The 14,142-nt window shown below is 41.2% G+C and overlaps 1 protein-coding gene across 1 annotated transcript in view; it reads right to left on the bottom strand.

The window, feature by feature from the left end:
- mthfd1l (methylenetetrahydrofolate dehydrogenase (NADP+ dependent) 1 like) overlaps positions 1 to 13,927 on the bottom strand; it is a 55,894-nt gene extending 41,967 nt beyond the window's left edge. The window contains exons 1-10 of the mRNA XM_080023025.1: positions 13,627 to 13,927; positions 12,595 to 12,679; positions 12,447 to 12,497; positions 12,269 to 12,322; positions 11,924 to 12,048; positions 9,230 to 9,330; positions 8,483 to 8,619; positions 6,814 to 6,925; positions 6,340 to 6,410; positions 3,875 to 3,972 (exon numbers count right to left, since the gene is read on the bottom strand). Coding sequence (XP_079879151.1) covers positions 3,875 to 3,972; positions 6,340 to 6,410; positions 6,814 to 6,925; positions 8,483 to 8,619; positions 9,230 to 9,330; positions 11,924 to 12,048; positions 12,269 to 12,322; positions 12,447 to 12,497; positions 12,595 to 12,679; positions 13,627 to 13,877 — 1,085 coding nt within the window. The 5' untranslated portion in view covers positions 13,878 to 13,927. The remainder of the gene's footprint in view (positions 1 to 3,874; positions 3,973 to 6,339; positions 6,411 to 6,813; positions 6,926 to 8,482; positions 8,620 to 9,229; positions 9,331 to 11,923; positions 12,049 to 12,268; positions 12,323 to 12,446; positions 12,498 to 12,594; positions 12,680 to 13,626) is intronic.
- Positions 13,928 to 14,142: the final 215 nt, after the last annotated feature.

Here is a 14,142-nt window from a genome sequence, read left to right on the forward strand (position 1 = left end):
TTAACTGAACTAGTGCATGTCTGTTCAAAGTGTAGGACTTTCTAACACATTTGAATGGCACAGGTAAACAAAACGTCAACGATTTAGTCCTGTGCTCCACAATGAAAAATGTAACACATTGAAACTGCCGGTTAAAGCTATAGACCAGGGAAAGACAGTCTTTGCGAGTCAGTCACAGAGCCCTGAAGCCCCCGCCCCCCGCTGGCTCGCTGTTTATTAATATAACACGTGTCACATGTCCAAACTGCCCCAAATTCGACACTGCACGTCCTTGGGTCCCCAGCAATGGGAGATTCCAGCCTTTATAGTTAGATAATTATAATAACAATAATAGTAAATATAGCTGCAGGCAGCAATACAGGGGGTCCAGTTTAGTCGTGTTAGATACGTATTACAGTTCTCCGGATTCTGTGCAATGCAGCACTTAGTTCAAATTTTTGGATTATTATGACCACTCAGAGATGAACCGTGGATTCATATGGCATTGGTTTGTGACAATGCAAACTGTGTTCTCAATGTAATGCCCATGTTCTTTAATTTCCAGTGAGTTTGTAAAGGTTTATCAATATTTCCTGTTACAAATGTAGATTGGTGTGAATCAAACTTGGGCAACAACTCATATGAAACGTTCCAGTTCCATCGAGACCTCAACCATGTCTATAAATTCTGTGAAGGTTGTGTTTGGGATACTTTAAAGGCCGAAAAAATGCCAAGGAGATTTAAAATTTTTTTTTTTTTTTTTTAAAAGACAAGCAATGGATGCAGGCAGCAATAAAAAGGGGGGTATTTTAGTTGTGTTGGTTGCAAATTACATTTTTGAAAATTTTTCCTGAAGGACGCATATATAGACAATACTTTATTTGTCTGGACATAATAGTCGTCTTTGTCTTTTGTGATACATACAGACATACACACTTTAATAGAATGCTTCTTTATTGTCTTAGACTTTCGGCTACTTTTCAGAATCTGGAACATAAATGGATAACAAACACAAGCTTTGTAATTACTTTACATAACAATAATAATAAGTTCATGCTATTTCACAAACCTAATAAATAAATGTTAGTTTTAATGAGTACTTTGTTGTACTTTTTCTGTTAACGATCTACAATTGGAAAATTCGGTTAAATAGATTACGTACTTGTCTATATTGTAATGCGGACAACATTTATGGAACTTGAACATTAATTTGGCATTTGAATTATTATGGAAGAATTTGTCAATTGTGTTCAGTCTAGAACATATTGTGCATAATCACCGGGTGTGTTGCACTGACATTTTACTGCATATATGGAAGTATGTAGTATATGTATGTGACAAATAAACCTCTTCAATCTTCTGCCTTTTCTTGACAGTTGAAAAGGTCAAACAACCGTCTATCTTTGACTTTAAACCAAATTTTGTCATTGTTTTAACTCACCTTGTTGTGTGTGGAAGTCAAACATGTGACCAAGTCCCTCTTATCCAAGTCACAATTAACTTAGTTAAGGCAAGTCTAGGTCTTACCTGCAGTATCCACTCTTCATAAAGAGAAAGACAAGGTATTAGTACCTGTCTAATAATGATATTATTGGCCATTCTACAACATTGAAAATTTTAATATTTTATCTTACAGCTGTGCTATATGATGATATAAATTAAGACGAAAGAAATCTCTCAAATTCAATTAAAGTGATGCGTTACAGCGAACACATAATTTCCGAAATAAATTTGTTTTCAGAGTTTCCCATGAACAACCTTTTTGCCTGGAGAGCCGTGTCCGTGTCTAAACACTAGTGCAAACAAACAGGGATGAATTTATAATGTCTTGCTGGACTTCTGTCGTATTTTTGGGAGTAACTTAAAAGTAGTGTCAAACAGATAAGTACAGGATAAATAATCAACGTTTTTGTTTATTAAATAAATAAATAAAATCGTGACATCGGCTGCGTAACTTCCAATCCCGATGTGGTTTAAAAAGTCAAATAATGACCAATTGCAGCCAGGCTTTTATATAGTTTCTATCACTATGCCGCAAATCAGTGCCAGAACTGCTTTACGGCAATATGTGACATCATTTGGAGTCAACGTGCTTTACATTATCTGCACATGTCAGCAAATGTAAACAAACATGGCGGGGTGTGGTGCTTCGCGGACCAATGACAGTGCACGGAGCTTAACACGGAAGAGAAGAAAAACCCCACTGTCCCTTGTTTACAACTTACTAATCAACCAAATTGTGTTTGATAAGGAAATCTTGCGCAATTCATGGATGCAGCGACAACATGAGGCGAGGGGGACTACTGAGCCCAAACAAGATACCTTTTTGTTTGCTGATCGCGTCTTAGTTCAAGGTTTCAGTGGATGAAAGTGAACACAAACAAATAATTTATTTATTTTTATTTATTTATAAACCCTGATCAGTCCCACAACGGGCAAATTCACAATTTCTCTGCATTTCCCCATCCTAGTAACTGACGTATCTAGGAGCAGTGGGCTGCCATGTAGAGGCGCCTGGGGAGCAGTTAGGGGGTTAAGTGTCTTGCTCAAGGACACATTAGCATGCTACCAGGAGGACACTGGGATCGAACCAGCAACCTTCTGCTTACTAGACGACCCGTCAAGTCAAGTTGCAAGTCATCAAAACAGCGACTCGAGTCCAAACCTCTGGTGGGAGTACATGTTGTCTCAGTGACGGCAGGTGACGTTTGGTCTTGTGCATGTCAATTATAATGTATTTACGCAGGTTTACGTATTGACGAAGGTTTACGAAGGTAGTCTAACTTAAGTCGTAATTTTAGTGGTGACTTCTTTCCTTGGATAAAATTTTCAATAAGTGACGTATCCATAAAATACGAAAAACGTTTGTTACTAATCGATCTCTCGGCTTCCTTTTTACGACACCTTCCCAGATCATGAATGCGTCACTCAATTGTATAGTCTAGTGGATTGAACTCAACGTGGTCATAAGTTTCTGTGGATTAATTTTTTTGTGGTTTCTCATGAATCCGGCAAAGTAATGGGGACCAAAGAGATAAAATATCAATCGAACAGAGCCACAGACATCTACCAGGAAAGAAGTCTCACACACACACCCCCCCCCTTGGAATGGAAATTCTGACACACCCACCCACCCACCACTGGAATGGAAATTCTGACCCCTAATGTGCACAATTATAGAACATAGTATGATGATGTCACAAAGCGTCTTACTGTAAAGCTCATCCTGTTCCATTCGTTTTCGAACATTGGCCTAATTTCTGCTCTGTATGTGGATTGAATTGGTGAGATGTTTGCGACGTACGGGTTCAAATGAGACGACAACCGTGTTCGTAGCTTCTGCTGTTTTTCTGTTCCAGATAGTTTTAGCCCAAACAATTTAGAGGAAAACAACGAACAATTACAATAGGGCTGCGGGCTGGACCCCTAATAATAATAATAATAATAATAATAATAAATTTAATTAGATAGTTAGAAGATAGATTGATTGGCTTCATTTAAAGGAAGACTCGAAAACCAAAGGATCGGGGGCCACACCCAGCCCACTGCAGGTTTATAATATGGCCCTCAAATTAATTTTAAAAATCACTTAAAATGTAACATTCTGCCACACAATATTATAAAATGTTCTCAGAATATATTACAGAATGAACATCACTATAACAAAGATTGTGTCTATTTCTAACGGACGTATTGGTGGACATATCACTAATGTGCAGTGAAAGATTAAAAAATAGAAAGGAATGCTGGGATATCAGGGTCAATTAATAAAGTTTTATCTTATCTTATCCTGTGAGCCGGGTCCCCAATTCAAGCATGGTTCATATTTTCGGGCAGAAAGGGGACACATTGGGGAGTGTTCCTGTCTTCAGTAAAAGTTGTTGTTGTTGTTTACCTGGGAACAGGTGTGAGGGGCTGTAGTTTAAGGCTCCTCAGGCTCCAGGGCTGGTACTGCTGCTCCTGAATCCAGCGGCTGGTGCTACGCACCATGTTCTGGTTTAGGAAAAAAAAGTGAAAAAAGGTAAGAATTGTCCACTAACTTCTGGTATAAGAGGGTTCCTAAGATCCTGCTAGAAAAGATGCTGGCTGGGTTACCAAGGCAACATATGCCTTGGAGGTAGCCTGGTGGGGAGCAGGCTAGTTTGAGAACTTGCTGCAAAGAATGTAACTGTTCAGCGTCCGACACCAAACCAATGCTTGACTTTAGTTCCGATGAGTTCTGCATTATAATTCTATTGTGAAAGTGAAAAAAAAATAAATACATATCAAATGTATATATTTCAATTACCTTGTGTGAATATACACTACTCACTAGAAGTTAGGGATATTCGGCTTTCGGGTGAAATTTCAGGATGAACCTAAAATGCACTATAACCTTTACAGGTGAACATAATTTGCCCTTCTCTAAACTTTTGAACGCACATGTCCAACTGTTCAATGTTTCAGTACTTTTTGCACAACTTGCTGTTCTCTAACAAGGAGCTGAACAGCAAAATTCACAACAGGTGTTTGATCCATGAATCGACCAATACATTTCCTGGTTCAATCAGAATTGGTATTTAAACAGTCCTCTTCATCATGCTGTTCACATTTTGACATCATGAGACCAGGACCACACTGAACAACTGATCAACAGTACCTCTCCATTGCGAGGCTTCAAACAGGATGTTGTCAGAGGGAAGTGGCCACTGAGCTTAGAGTGTTATCCGCAGGTTCCAACAGAGATACCGAGACTGGAAGAGTCACAGAAAGGCATAGAAGTGGACGTCCTTTGGCCACATCCCACATTGATGACATTGTGAACAGTGCCCTGCGGAAGCGGATGATGAATGCCACTCAACTCCAGGCACATTTAAGGGAGGTGAGAGGCACCCAAGTGTCACGTCAGACCATTCAAAAATCGCTGACATCAGCGTGGTCTGCGTGCTAGATGACCTGCAAGGAAACCTGACCACACCACCAGGCACAGGCATCATTGTCTTGCATGGGCCAGCGAGCATTTACGCTGGACGAGGGACCAGTGGCCTCAGTGCTGTTCTCTGATGAAAGTCGATTCACATTGAGCAGAAATGATGGCCGCCAACGATTTTGAAGACGTCAAGGAGAGTGCTATGCATCAGCCACTGTTGTCACCAGACGAGCCTTTGGTGGTGGTGGTGGTGTTACAGTGTGGGCAGGGGTGTCTAGTCAATACAGAACTGCCACTGTACCATACACTTTGTGAATGGTACAGTGACAAGCCCATACTACCTGAATAACATCATTCATCCAGTCATTGTGCCCCTGCATGAACAACACAGGCCTCATTTCATCTTCATGGACGACAATGCTCCAGCTCATCGAGGTGGCATCATTAGGGAACGGCTGCTGGAGACTGGGGTTCCTCAAATGGAGTGGCCTGCACTTTCTCCAGATCTGAATCCCATAGAAAACCTATGGGATCAGCTGAGTGGCCGTGTAGAGGCTTGTAACTCTGTACCCCAGGACCTCAATGACCTGAGGGCCGCCCTTCAAGAAGAGTGGGGGGCCATGCCTCAGCAGACAATAAGTCGACTTGTGAACAGCATGAGACGTTGTTGTCAAGCTGTAATTTAAGCTAAGGGGCACATGACAAGTTAATGAGACACTGACATTTTTTGTTGTGGTATACCCACCACTGTTTTTGGCTTTTGTTTCAATAAATTGTTTGAGATGAGGAAATCACCATTGCATGCTTCTACTTAAATGCCCTACTTTCATGATATAATATCACTGTAGCGTGAACTTTTTACATTTTCCATAAATTTCACCCGAAAGCCAAATATCGCTAACTTTTTGTGAATAGTGTAGGTGTTTATTGCTATCTTCCTCATTGAAAATGCCAACATGCCTGTTCTTCCAGTCAATTGGGTGCACGTAAATAAGAAGCAAATTTAAAAAAAAAAAAATTGTATGAACGCAATGAAGTTGATATACAGCAGGAGCCACTTGGAGAGGGCAGCTGGAACATGACAGAGCCCAGGCAGCAAATATCTTCAGCATTGCCCTTTTTAGTAGCCATCTGTTTAAGTATTTAAGTATTATTTAAATATTGTTTCATCAGTAATTCTTGCTCTGTAGATGTGGAGAAAACATGTTCTGTTGGATCCTGTATTGAACTGTGTTCCACTGATTTGATGATCCATTAAAATGGCGAGGGCGCAGCGCTCTCCATTTTATCAAGACTCTGCTGAGTCAGACTGTTTTAGCTCCAAGCGGTGTTCAGAGAACCCTTAGCTCAGGCTGCCAGTTGTGGCTTACGTAATCAACACTATTATGGGTTATCGCCACCGGATCTTCGGAACCTTTAGGGAATACCCCCCAGATGTGAGAAGGACAAACCTGCATTCTATAGGCTGCAGTGAGCTGTCCCATCCCGTTCTGAGAGGACAGCCGGATGTCCTCCTGTTTATCTGAAAATAAAAATAAAAAGGGGCTTTTTAGGCTTATTTTAGGAGTTCTGATACAGTTTGATGTCACTTTAAGGAATTACCACTGTGTAGGCAGGCCATGCTTGACTTTTGTATATTGCTAAATTTTTCTCGTTTATTTTTAGGTTTCTATTTTATTGTGAATCTTCAGGGTTACTGTATATTACCAAAATGTTTTTGCTAATTTTAGCAAAATCTTTCTTGTCATTGTTACACGTTTTGTACTTTGTTTTAGGTTTATTGCACATTGCCACATGTCTTATAATGTCTTATCTCCAACATTTAGTTGAATAAACATCAATTGCGCCACAGTCTTTTGTCTTTCAAGACAAAAACATCTGTCGTCATTCGCACAACACAGGCAGGCAGACAGACAGACACATACCAGAGGTCAGTATGGAGTCACAGTGGAGGACGGCAGCCCCCGGTTTGAGCCACTTAGGGGGGATGTCCACGTGGTCTGTCCCCAACAGGACCACAGCGTCCACCTGCATCACCTGGGAGAAGGCCATTAGGGGACGTATTCTGAAAAACTCTCTCTCAGTGCTTGTGCATATACATTTGAATTTCTGATGGACCAACTAACACACACACACTGTGAAAAAAGACAACTCAGTCTGTTTTTGTGAGCTCTCTATTTCAGAAAACATGTCTTGAAACAAACTGTTCACATTTGCAGTATAATTAGAACCACCCCCGATCTGAGTAACTCAACAAACAAATATTTTAAAAGAAAGAGGAATTAATACTGACTGTCCATGAAGAAACTGCTGACAATGGAAATGTAATAGTAATTTAAAAAAAAGTATGCGGTAGATAGACTGTAGGCTGCGGCATGTGATCTGTGTGCGTTTCTCCAAATAAAACCATGTGGGATGTTATTATTTATTTCATTATTTTATTTTCCAGCATTTACACGAAACAAAAGAATCCCAGCGTTTGAGAGTCCTGGTGCGGTGCGGGGTCTCCCACAGGTTTGAAGCACGGCAACAAAAGTCTGAACAAACTTTTAAATGAGGCCTTGTAGATTTAATATGAGTGAAGATTCAGCAACTGGATTGCTTAATTCCCAACTCAAATTTGTTCAGAAACAGATTTTAGTGGGCTGATGAGGGGAAATCTGTGAAAGTTTACGGCGTAAACAAACGAAACCCGGAAGCCATGCTCAAATGCCATTTGCTCACAGAAGGAGGAGGGTGCCTCCTCCCACAAAAAAAAACTGCCGTTTTGGAACACTATGGTATAGAGGCATGTTACAATGGCTAGAATGCATAATCTCAGTGGTATTTTCAGCAAAAAACTTGGGGCCCTCAGAGAACTATATTAACTTGTGTAAAAAGGAGCATAATACAGTAGGTCCCCTTTAAATAATGTGGGGAAGTGTGGGGAAACATCTGGTTTGCAGGCGTATTACAGCCCTCCAGTAGATATCACATGGTCCGCTGGGTCTTTCCTAGATTAGATATAGTCTGTTGGTTTTTTTTGTTCCCGTTTTGAACAAAATATTATTCATAATTAACATATTCGTAGTTAATCATAACACTGAAAAAATATTTAGATTGGAATCATTAGTTTCACTGAAAAAATATTGCTTTAATTTTCTCAATCTATGTTTGGGTTATGTAGGTTTTGGTTAGGCTAAACTCTTTTCCTCAATTTAAAATGTATTCTTAATTTTTCCATTTTAAATGAAAGGAACCGAAAATATTGGTTGATAAAAAAAAAAAAGAAAAAGAAATGTTTCTCCAGTGAACAATATTTTTTTCAATGTAACTTTAATTCATATTTCATAGTACTCTACGGCGCGCTGTCGTATATGAAATTATTCATCCTCCCTCATTTGGCACAGCAAGCAAATCAGGCCAAGGTCTGGACGAGAGAAGGTGGACACTGCCCCCACATGGCCAGTCAGTGGTATTACATGAAATGGGGTTGGGGTCGGGGGGGGGGGGGATCTAAAATTAGTTTAATGTGAAGTTTTCAATTATTTATTTTCCAGTTATTAAAATAAAATTAAAAAGATGGATGGGTGGATATATGAAAACCATACGCACCTGGTTCTGGAAGCTCTGGGAGTCTCTTTGAGCGCTGAGGGCCACCATGCCTCCTCTCTGCAGCAGGCACTGGAGGGACGCCTTCAGGGGTCCTTCCCCGCCCGCCAACAATACAGTCTTCCCCCAGGTGGAAACCTCTGTCGGTTTTTGAGATTTGAGATTAAAGTGCAAACTGCCTGCTTTAATTTTTTTCCCCCCTTCTGTCATATCAGAACTATTAAATTCAGTCTGTTGAAAATGTGAAGTTTGCTTTTGTAAACTGGTTGCAATTTAGCTTTCATTCATTATACCATAGTATAACAGGGCTTTCATTTTGAAATTCCACATCAGGTTGTTATGAAACTGGAAAAATTTTGTTCCTTTCCTATAAATTCCACTTTTCTTCCCCAAAGTATTTTTTATTTCAAGTTCCATATCTGACTTTCCTTAATATTTTCTGAGTGGTTTTCCACAAGATGCTTGTTTAGACAAAACATAACCTTCCTCTTGATTCCAGGTTCACTTTCTTTATTTCTTTCTGCATTTATACTGAAGAAACTGTCTGTAGCCAAGTGTTTTACCGCAATACTTGTTATAGACACGCAGCAAAACAACAGGCTCTTTGCAGTTATGAAAATATTACATTCACATTCAGCTTATTTCTAAAGCGACTTACATGAGAGCAGACTTCCATTAGCTGCTAAATTAATTAGACTACTTTATTTCTTTATTCCTACTTTAGGTCCTCTCTGATAACAAATGTCTCACCGTGACTCTCCAGCAGGTCCATGACGGCTCCAGCGGCAGGGGGGACAAAGCCACGGCTCACGTCCCCTCTCATCAGACGCCCCAGGTTAAGATCTGTCATCCTGTATCCAGCAAAGAAGCAGAGCAGCTCTCAGTTGACTCTCATTTGCGGAAAAGGGCGTTAAAAACCCTTTGCAGTTTGTCACAGGGCAACAAGTCACTCCATTATTCTAGCATGTATAGAAATTGGCTCATTTTAATTGAATTTTAGTTCGAAGTAATTTGCCAATTTTTCTTGTTTCTTGTTATTTTTTAATGTGTGTTGCATGTTCATTTCTTTTTTCATGTTCCGGTCGGTTCGAGACAGTCATTTTTTTCCAGCACTTTTTAAAATCATCATGTGTGGGGTAAACCTCAGTTCTCAAACGCTGTGGCTTGTCTACCTACATACAATATACACCGATCAGCAACAATATGGAGGTGGGACCTCCATGCATCAGGCTTGTTGTTCCAGCACATCCCACAGATGCTCGATCGGATTCAGATCTGGGGAATTTGGAGGCCAAGTCAACACCCTGAACTCTTTGTCATGTTCCTCAAACCATTCCTGAACAATTATTGCAGTGTGCATTATCCTGCTGAAAAAGGCCACTGCCATCAGGGAACAGCATTGCCATGAAGGGGTGTACTTGGTCTGAAACAATGTACAGGTAGGTGGTACATATTAAAGTAACATCTACATGAATGCCAGGAACCAAGGTTTCCCAACAAAACATTACCCAGAGCATCACTCTGACTTGCCTTCTATCCATAGTGCATCCTGGTGCCATCTCTTCCCCAGGTAAATGACGCACATGCACCCGACCATCCACATGATGTAGAAGAAAACATGATTCATCAGACCAGACCACCTTCTTCCATTGCTCCACGATCCAGTCCTGACGCTCACGTCTCCATTGCAGGTGCTTTCGGTGGTGGACAGGGGTCAGCATGGCCACTCTGACCAGTGTGTCAGAGTGGCCATGCTGACCCCACGTTGCATCACAGCTTGCTGTGTTCTCACACCTTTATATCATAGCAGCATTAACTTTTTCAGCACTTTGTGCTACAGTAGCTCTTCTGTGGGATCAGACGACACAGGCTAGACTTTGCTCCCCCTGCGCATCAATGAGCCTTGGGTGCTCATGACCCTGTCGCCGGTTCAACGGTTGTCCTTCCTTGGACCACTTTTGGTGGGTACTAACCACTGCATACCAGGAACACCCCACAAGACCTGCCGTTTTGGAGATGCTCTGACCCAGTCCTCTAGCCATCACAATTTTGGTCCTTGTCAAAGTCACTCAGATCCTTACACTTGCCTATTATTCCTGCTTCCAATACATCAACTTCAACAACTGACTGTTCACTTGCTGCCTAATATATCCCACCCCATCACCTGTCAGTGGTTTTAATGTTGTGGCTGATCGGTGCTTTATTTCTTTAATTCCCATGAGTTTAAAGGTATATTTATTGTAAAGAAGTGCAGAGACTCTTCTGTGTGCATGAAATGTTCTGGATAAATGTATATGCCTCGTCATACCATCATTCATTATTCAGATTTTTCTGCATTAAAGAAAACCCTTTTCTTTTTTTGTTAGATGACGAAAATACATCAGTCATTATGTTCTAACCACCCCAAGTCTACACAGTGTTGGATTAGCTCTGTAGGCAGCAGCTATAAAGTGGTATCAGTGCATCCCTAATTACTATTCATCAAATGTAATGTAATTTTGCACAATTCTCTGCAACTTGAGTTGATGAAGCAGAGTGTCTTGTTCATTTTCTCCTTCACGTGTCTGCGCGTTTTTCCTTTCGTATCAGCTCATTCTGTAATTCCCTGCATGCCCATTTTAATTTGGGAGAGAAATGGCATGTGACAAGTAAGTTAATGCATTTATTTCTACAGAATGTTTTTCTTCCCGAACAAACACACTGTAGAACTGATGTGGTGACTATTCTTAACTACTGTTAACAACAAATAGACAAATGTATATTTTATACACATACAGTGTATACTGTATATGCAAACGTGCACAATGCTCTATTTTTGTCAGAATGTGAATTGTTGATACAGAGGAGCGATTCTTTTTTATTTTTAGGCTTATTGTTATTGCTTAGTGTCCTTTTTTGTTTCATTTTATATTGTAGATAGATAGGTAGGGAGATATATATTGGATACATTTTTTTTAAGTTCATATTTTGGTTTGCTTTTTCTACTAGTTTGATATTGTTGTTGATGTGAGCTGCTGTGACACTACAATTTTCCTACAAGAAGAATAAAATATCTATCTAGCGATCTATCATCTATAAATTAAACAATATAATCCTGGTGTTTTCACTCTTATACTCCTTTTCCCACTGCACCAAAAACCCGGTAACACCTGCTTACATCCGGCATTTGTCATCAGTGGGAAAGGTAAAACCCAGATCTCAGTCCCGGGTCAAATGAACCTGCAACAGACATAGATTTGAATCGGCTCCACCTCCGATCGGCTCTGATGTGAACAGGACGCCTGGGTCAACCCGCTAATTTTGGTGTGAAAACGGTATTAGTTAAGGAGAGATCACGTCTCCGATCACGCCGGTATGTCAGCTGTCACGAATATCCAGCAGCAAAGTCACACAGACAGAATGACAAGTTGCCGTCGGGTCGAACAGCCGCCAGCTTACACTTACCCGTCTACGTCCTTCTGGGAGCTGAGCGCGTCGAGCACCCTGCTGCTCAGGGAGGACGGGGGGAGGTGCAGGTAGACGCCGTGCACCCGGGGGTCCTCATTCAGCTTCAACACCTCCTCCACGATCTGCACTCGGGAGAGGAGGAAGTACAAAAGATAGTTTTTAAAATTATATTAGTGAAATACACTTAAACAGAGTCTGTAGGAAAGGTCTATTGCAGGTGGTGACACCCTGCTTTTAACAGGAAGACAGGCCATGTGTTGACTTGCAGTGTGGAGGAAGAGTCTGACTAGACAGCACACACTCAAGCAGCAAAATATAAAGACTTTTTGTTTTTCCACGTACTTCGTCCTCGGTGCATTCTTTGGACAGGCAGATCTGAGTGACGTTCAATCCGATCTGTGGACGGACAATAACAAACAAAACGGTGTTGATCGCCGAATGAAAAGGGCAAGCCCACAGGCCGCAAATTAAGACCGGGAAGACTGGAAAAAAAAAAAAGAAAACAAACACCAAGACTTGCCTTTCCAGCCATCTTTTTGTTGATCTCCAGCAAATCGTCTTCCTCGCCCGCCTTACAAAACACAATACATTAAAGAAAACAACACACAAACGTATCCACCATATATCTTAATGGAAGAAAGCTCAGTAATTAAGCTTAAGACTTGTACCTGTATGATGGCCAGTACCAGTGTGAGTCCTGGATTGTCTCTCTGTAACGTCCCCATCAGCTCCTTTGTGCTCTGAACCACTTCTCTGTGTGGAGGAATAAGACTGGTTAAAAATAAACCCCAAAAAACAGAATTCACATCTGTGCATTACTCTGACACCGCATTTCCTGTGTTATTGTAAATTCAGAATAATCCGGATCTGTACGAGCACCCATCTGCAGAAAAAAAGGGACAGTAGGTACAGTTTCTTGCGCAATGTTATATCAGGAAGTACTTCTTCTTTTAATACTTTAAGTACGTTTAACAGCAATTACTTATGTAATGATGTACTTTTACGTACGTTGAAATTCCAAAGTGGTACTTTCATCTTTATTAGAAATGTTTTGTCAGGGTATTTGTACTTTTAAATGGAAGTTCTCCGTACTTCTTCCACCACTACTTTTAAGGTACTGTAATAAAGCCGCGTAGGCTGTGGGCGGGATCAGTGACGTCATTTGCGGTGGGCGGGGTTAATAACGTCATTGATAATGCACAGTTAACGCACTGAGATCCAGACTAAGATTCAGTTAAAAACACAAACACAACCCCTCCTGACCGTTTCGCTATTATTACAAAGACGCCACAACGTTGTTGTTGTTGTTGTTGTTGTTTTATTTTAAACCAAAATGCATCTTTTCGGAAAAAAAAGCAACAGCCGAGTTAAGTTATATCAGCTGGCAGGAAGGCGACACGTGGGCTAAGAGCCCAAAAAAACAAAACAAATGAACCATTATTTTATAAGACAATGTTTTTCGTTGGGCCAGTTTTAAAATTATGATTTCATTATGTGGTTTTCTATCTGTTTTTAGCTTTTTTATTTCTATGTATTCTTATTTGCTGATATAATATATTATTGCATTATAATATAGTGCCTTATGTGAAGCAGCATCGTGTCTTGTTGCGTATTAAAAAAAAAATCTACAATAACATCAGTTTCTTTATGAAGCGCATCTGGTTCCAGTCTGGGTTTTTTTTTGCACGTCGTTTTCTTACCTTAGATAGTTTCCGTAGTTTTCCGCTTCGTCGCCTTTCTGTGTCAGCCGGCCGAAGTTGGGGGCCGCTCTGGAGCTGGCACCGCCGGCGCTGGTGCCGGCCGCCCGGAGAACATCACGATTCCCGGCGGGACCCACCGGGACGCAGCCCTCTGCCAAGCCGAGGATCCTCGCTCCTGTGCCGCGTCTATGTGCGGAAGGGACCCGGAGACCGCGACAAGCGCTGCGGAGCACAGACATCTTCAGAGCCATCTTTTGGTTTTGGACGTTTTTCCCGGCGATCCAATGAATCAAAAAGTACTTCGTTTTTATACGGTTGTTATTGCCGATGAGGACGGAGCGAGTAACCTGGGGGAGACGGAGGTGCAGCACGGCGTGCCGGGGAAACTAGGCAACATCCGAACGATTCGTTCGTAGCGAACGGATATTTGAAATGACTCGGGGGGGGGGGGGGGGGGGTGGGGTCGGGAGTCACGCACTGAAAACATTACGACCAAGGACTAAAGTAAAGTCCAAG

Source organism: Zeus faber (genome assembly GCF_960531495.2).
Source record: "Zeus faber genome assembly, chromosome: 2".
NCBI classification, from domain to species: domain Eukaryota; kingdom Metazoa; phylum Chordata; class Actinopteri; order Zeiformes; family Zeidae; genus Zeus; species Zeus faber.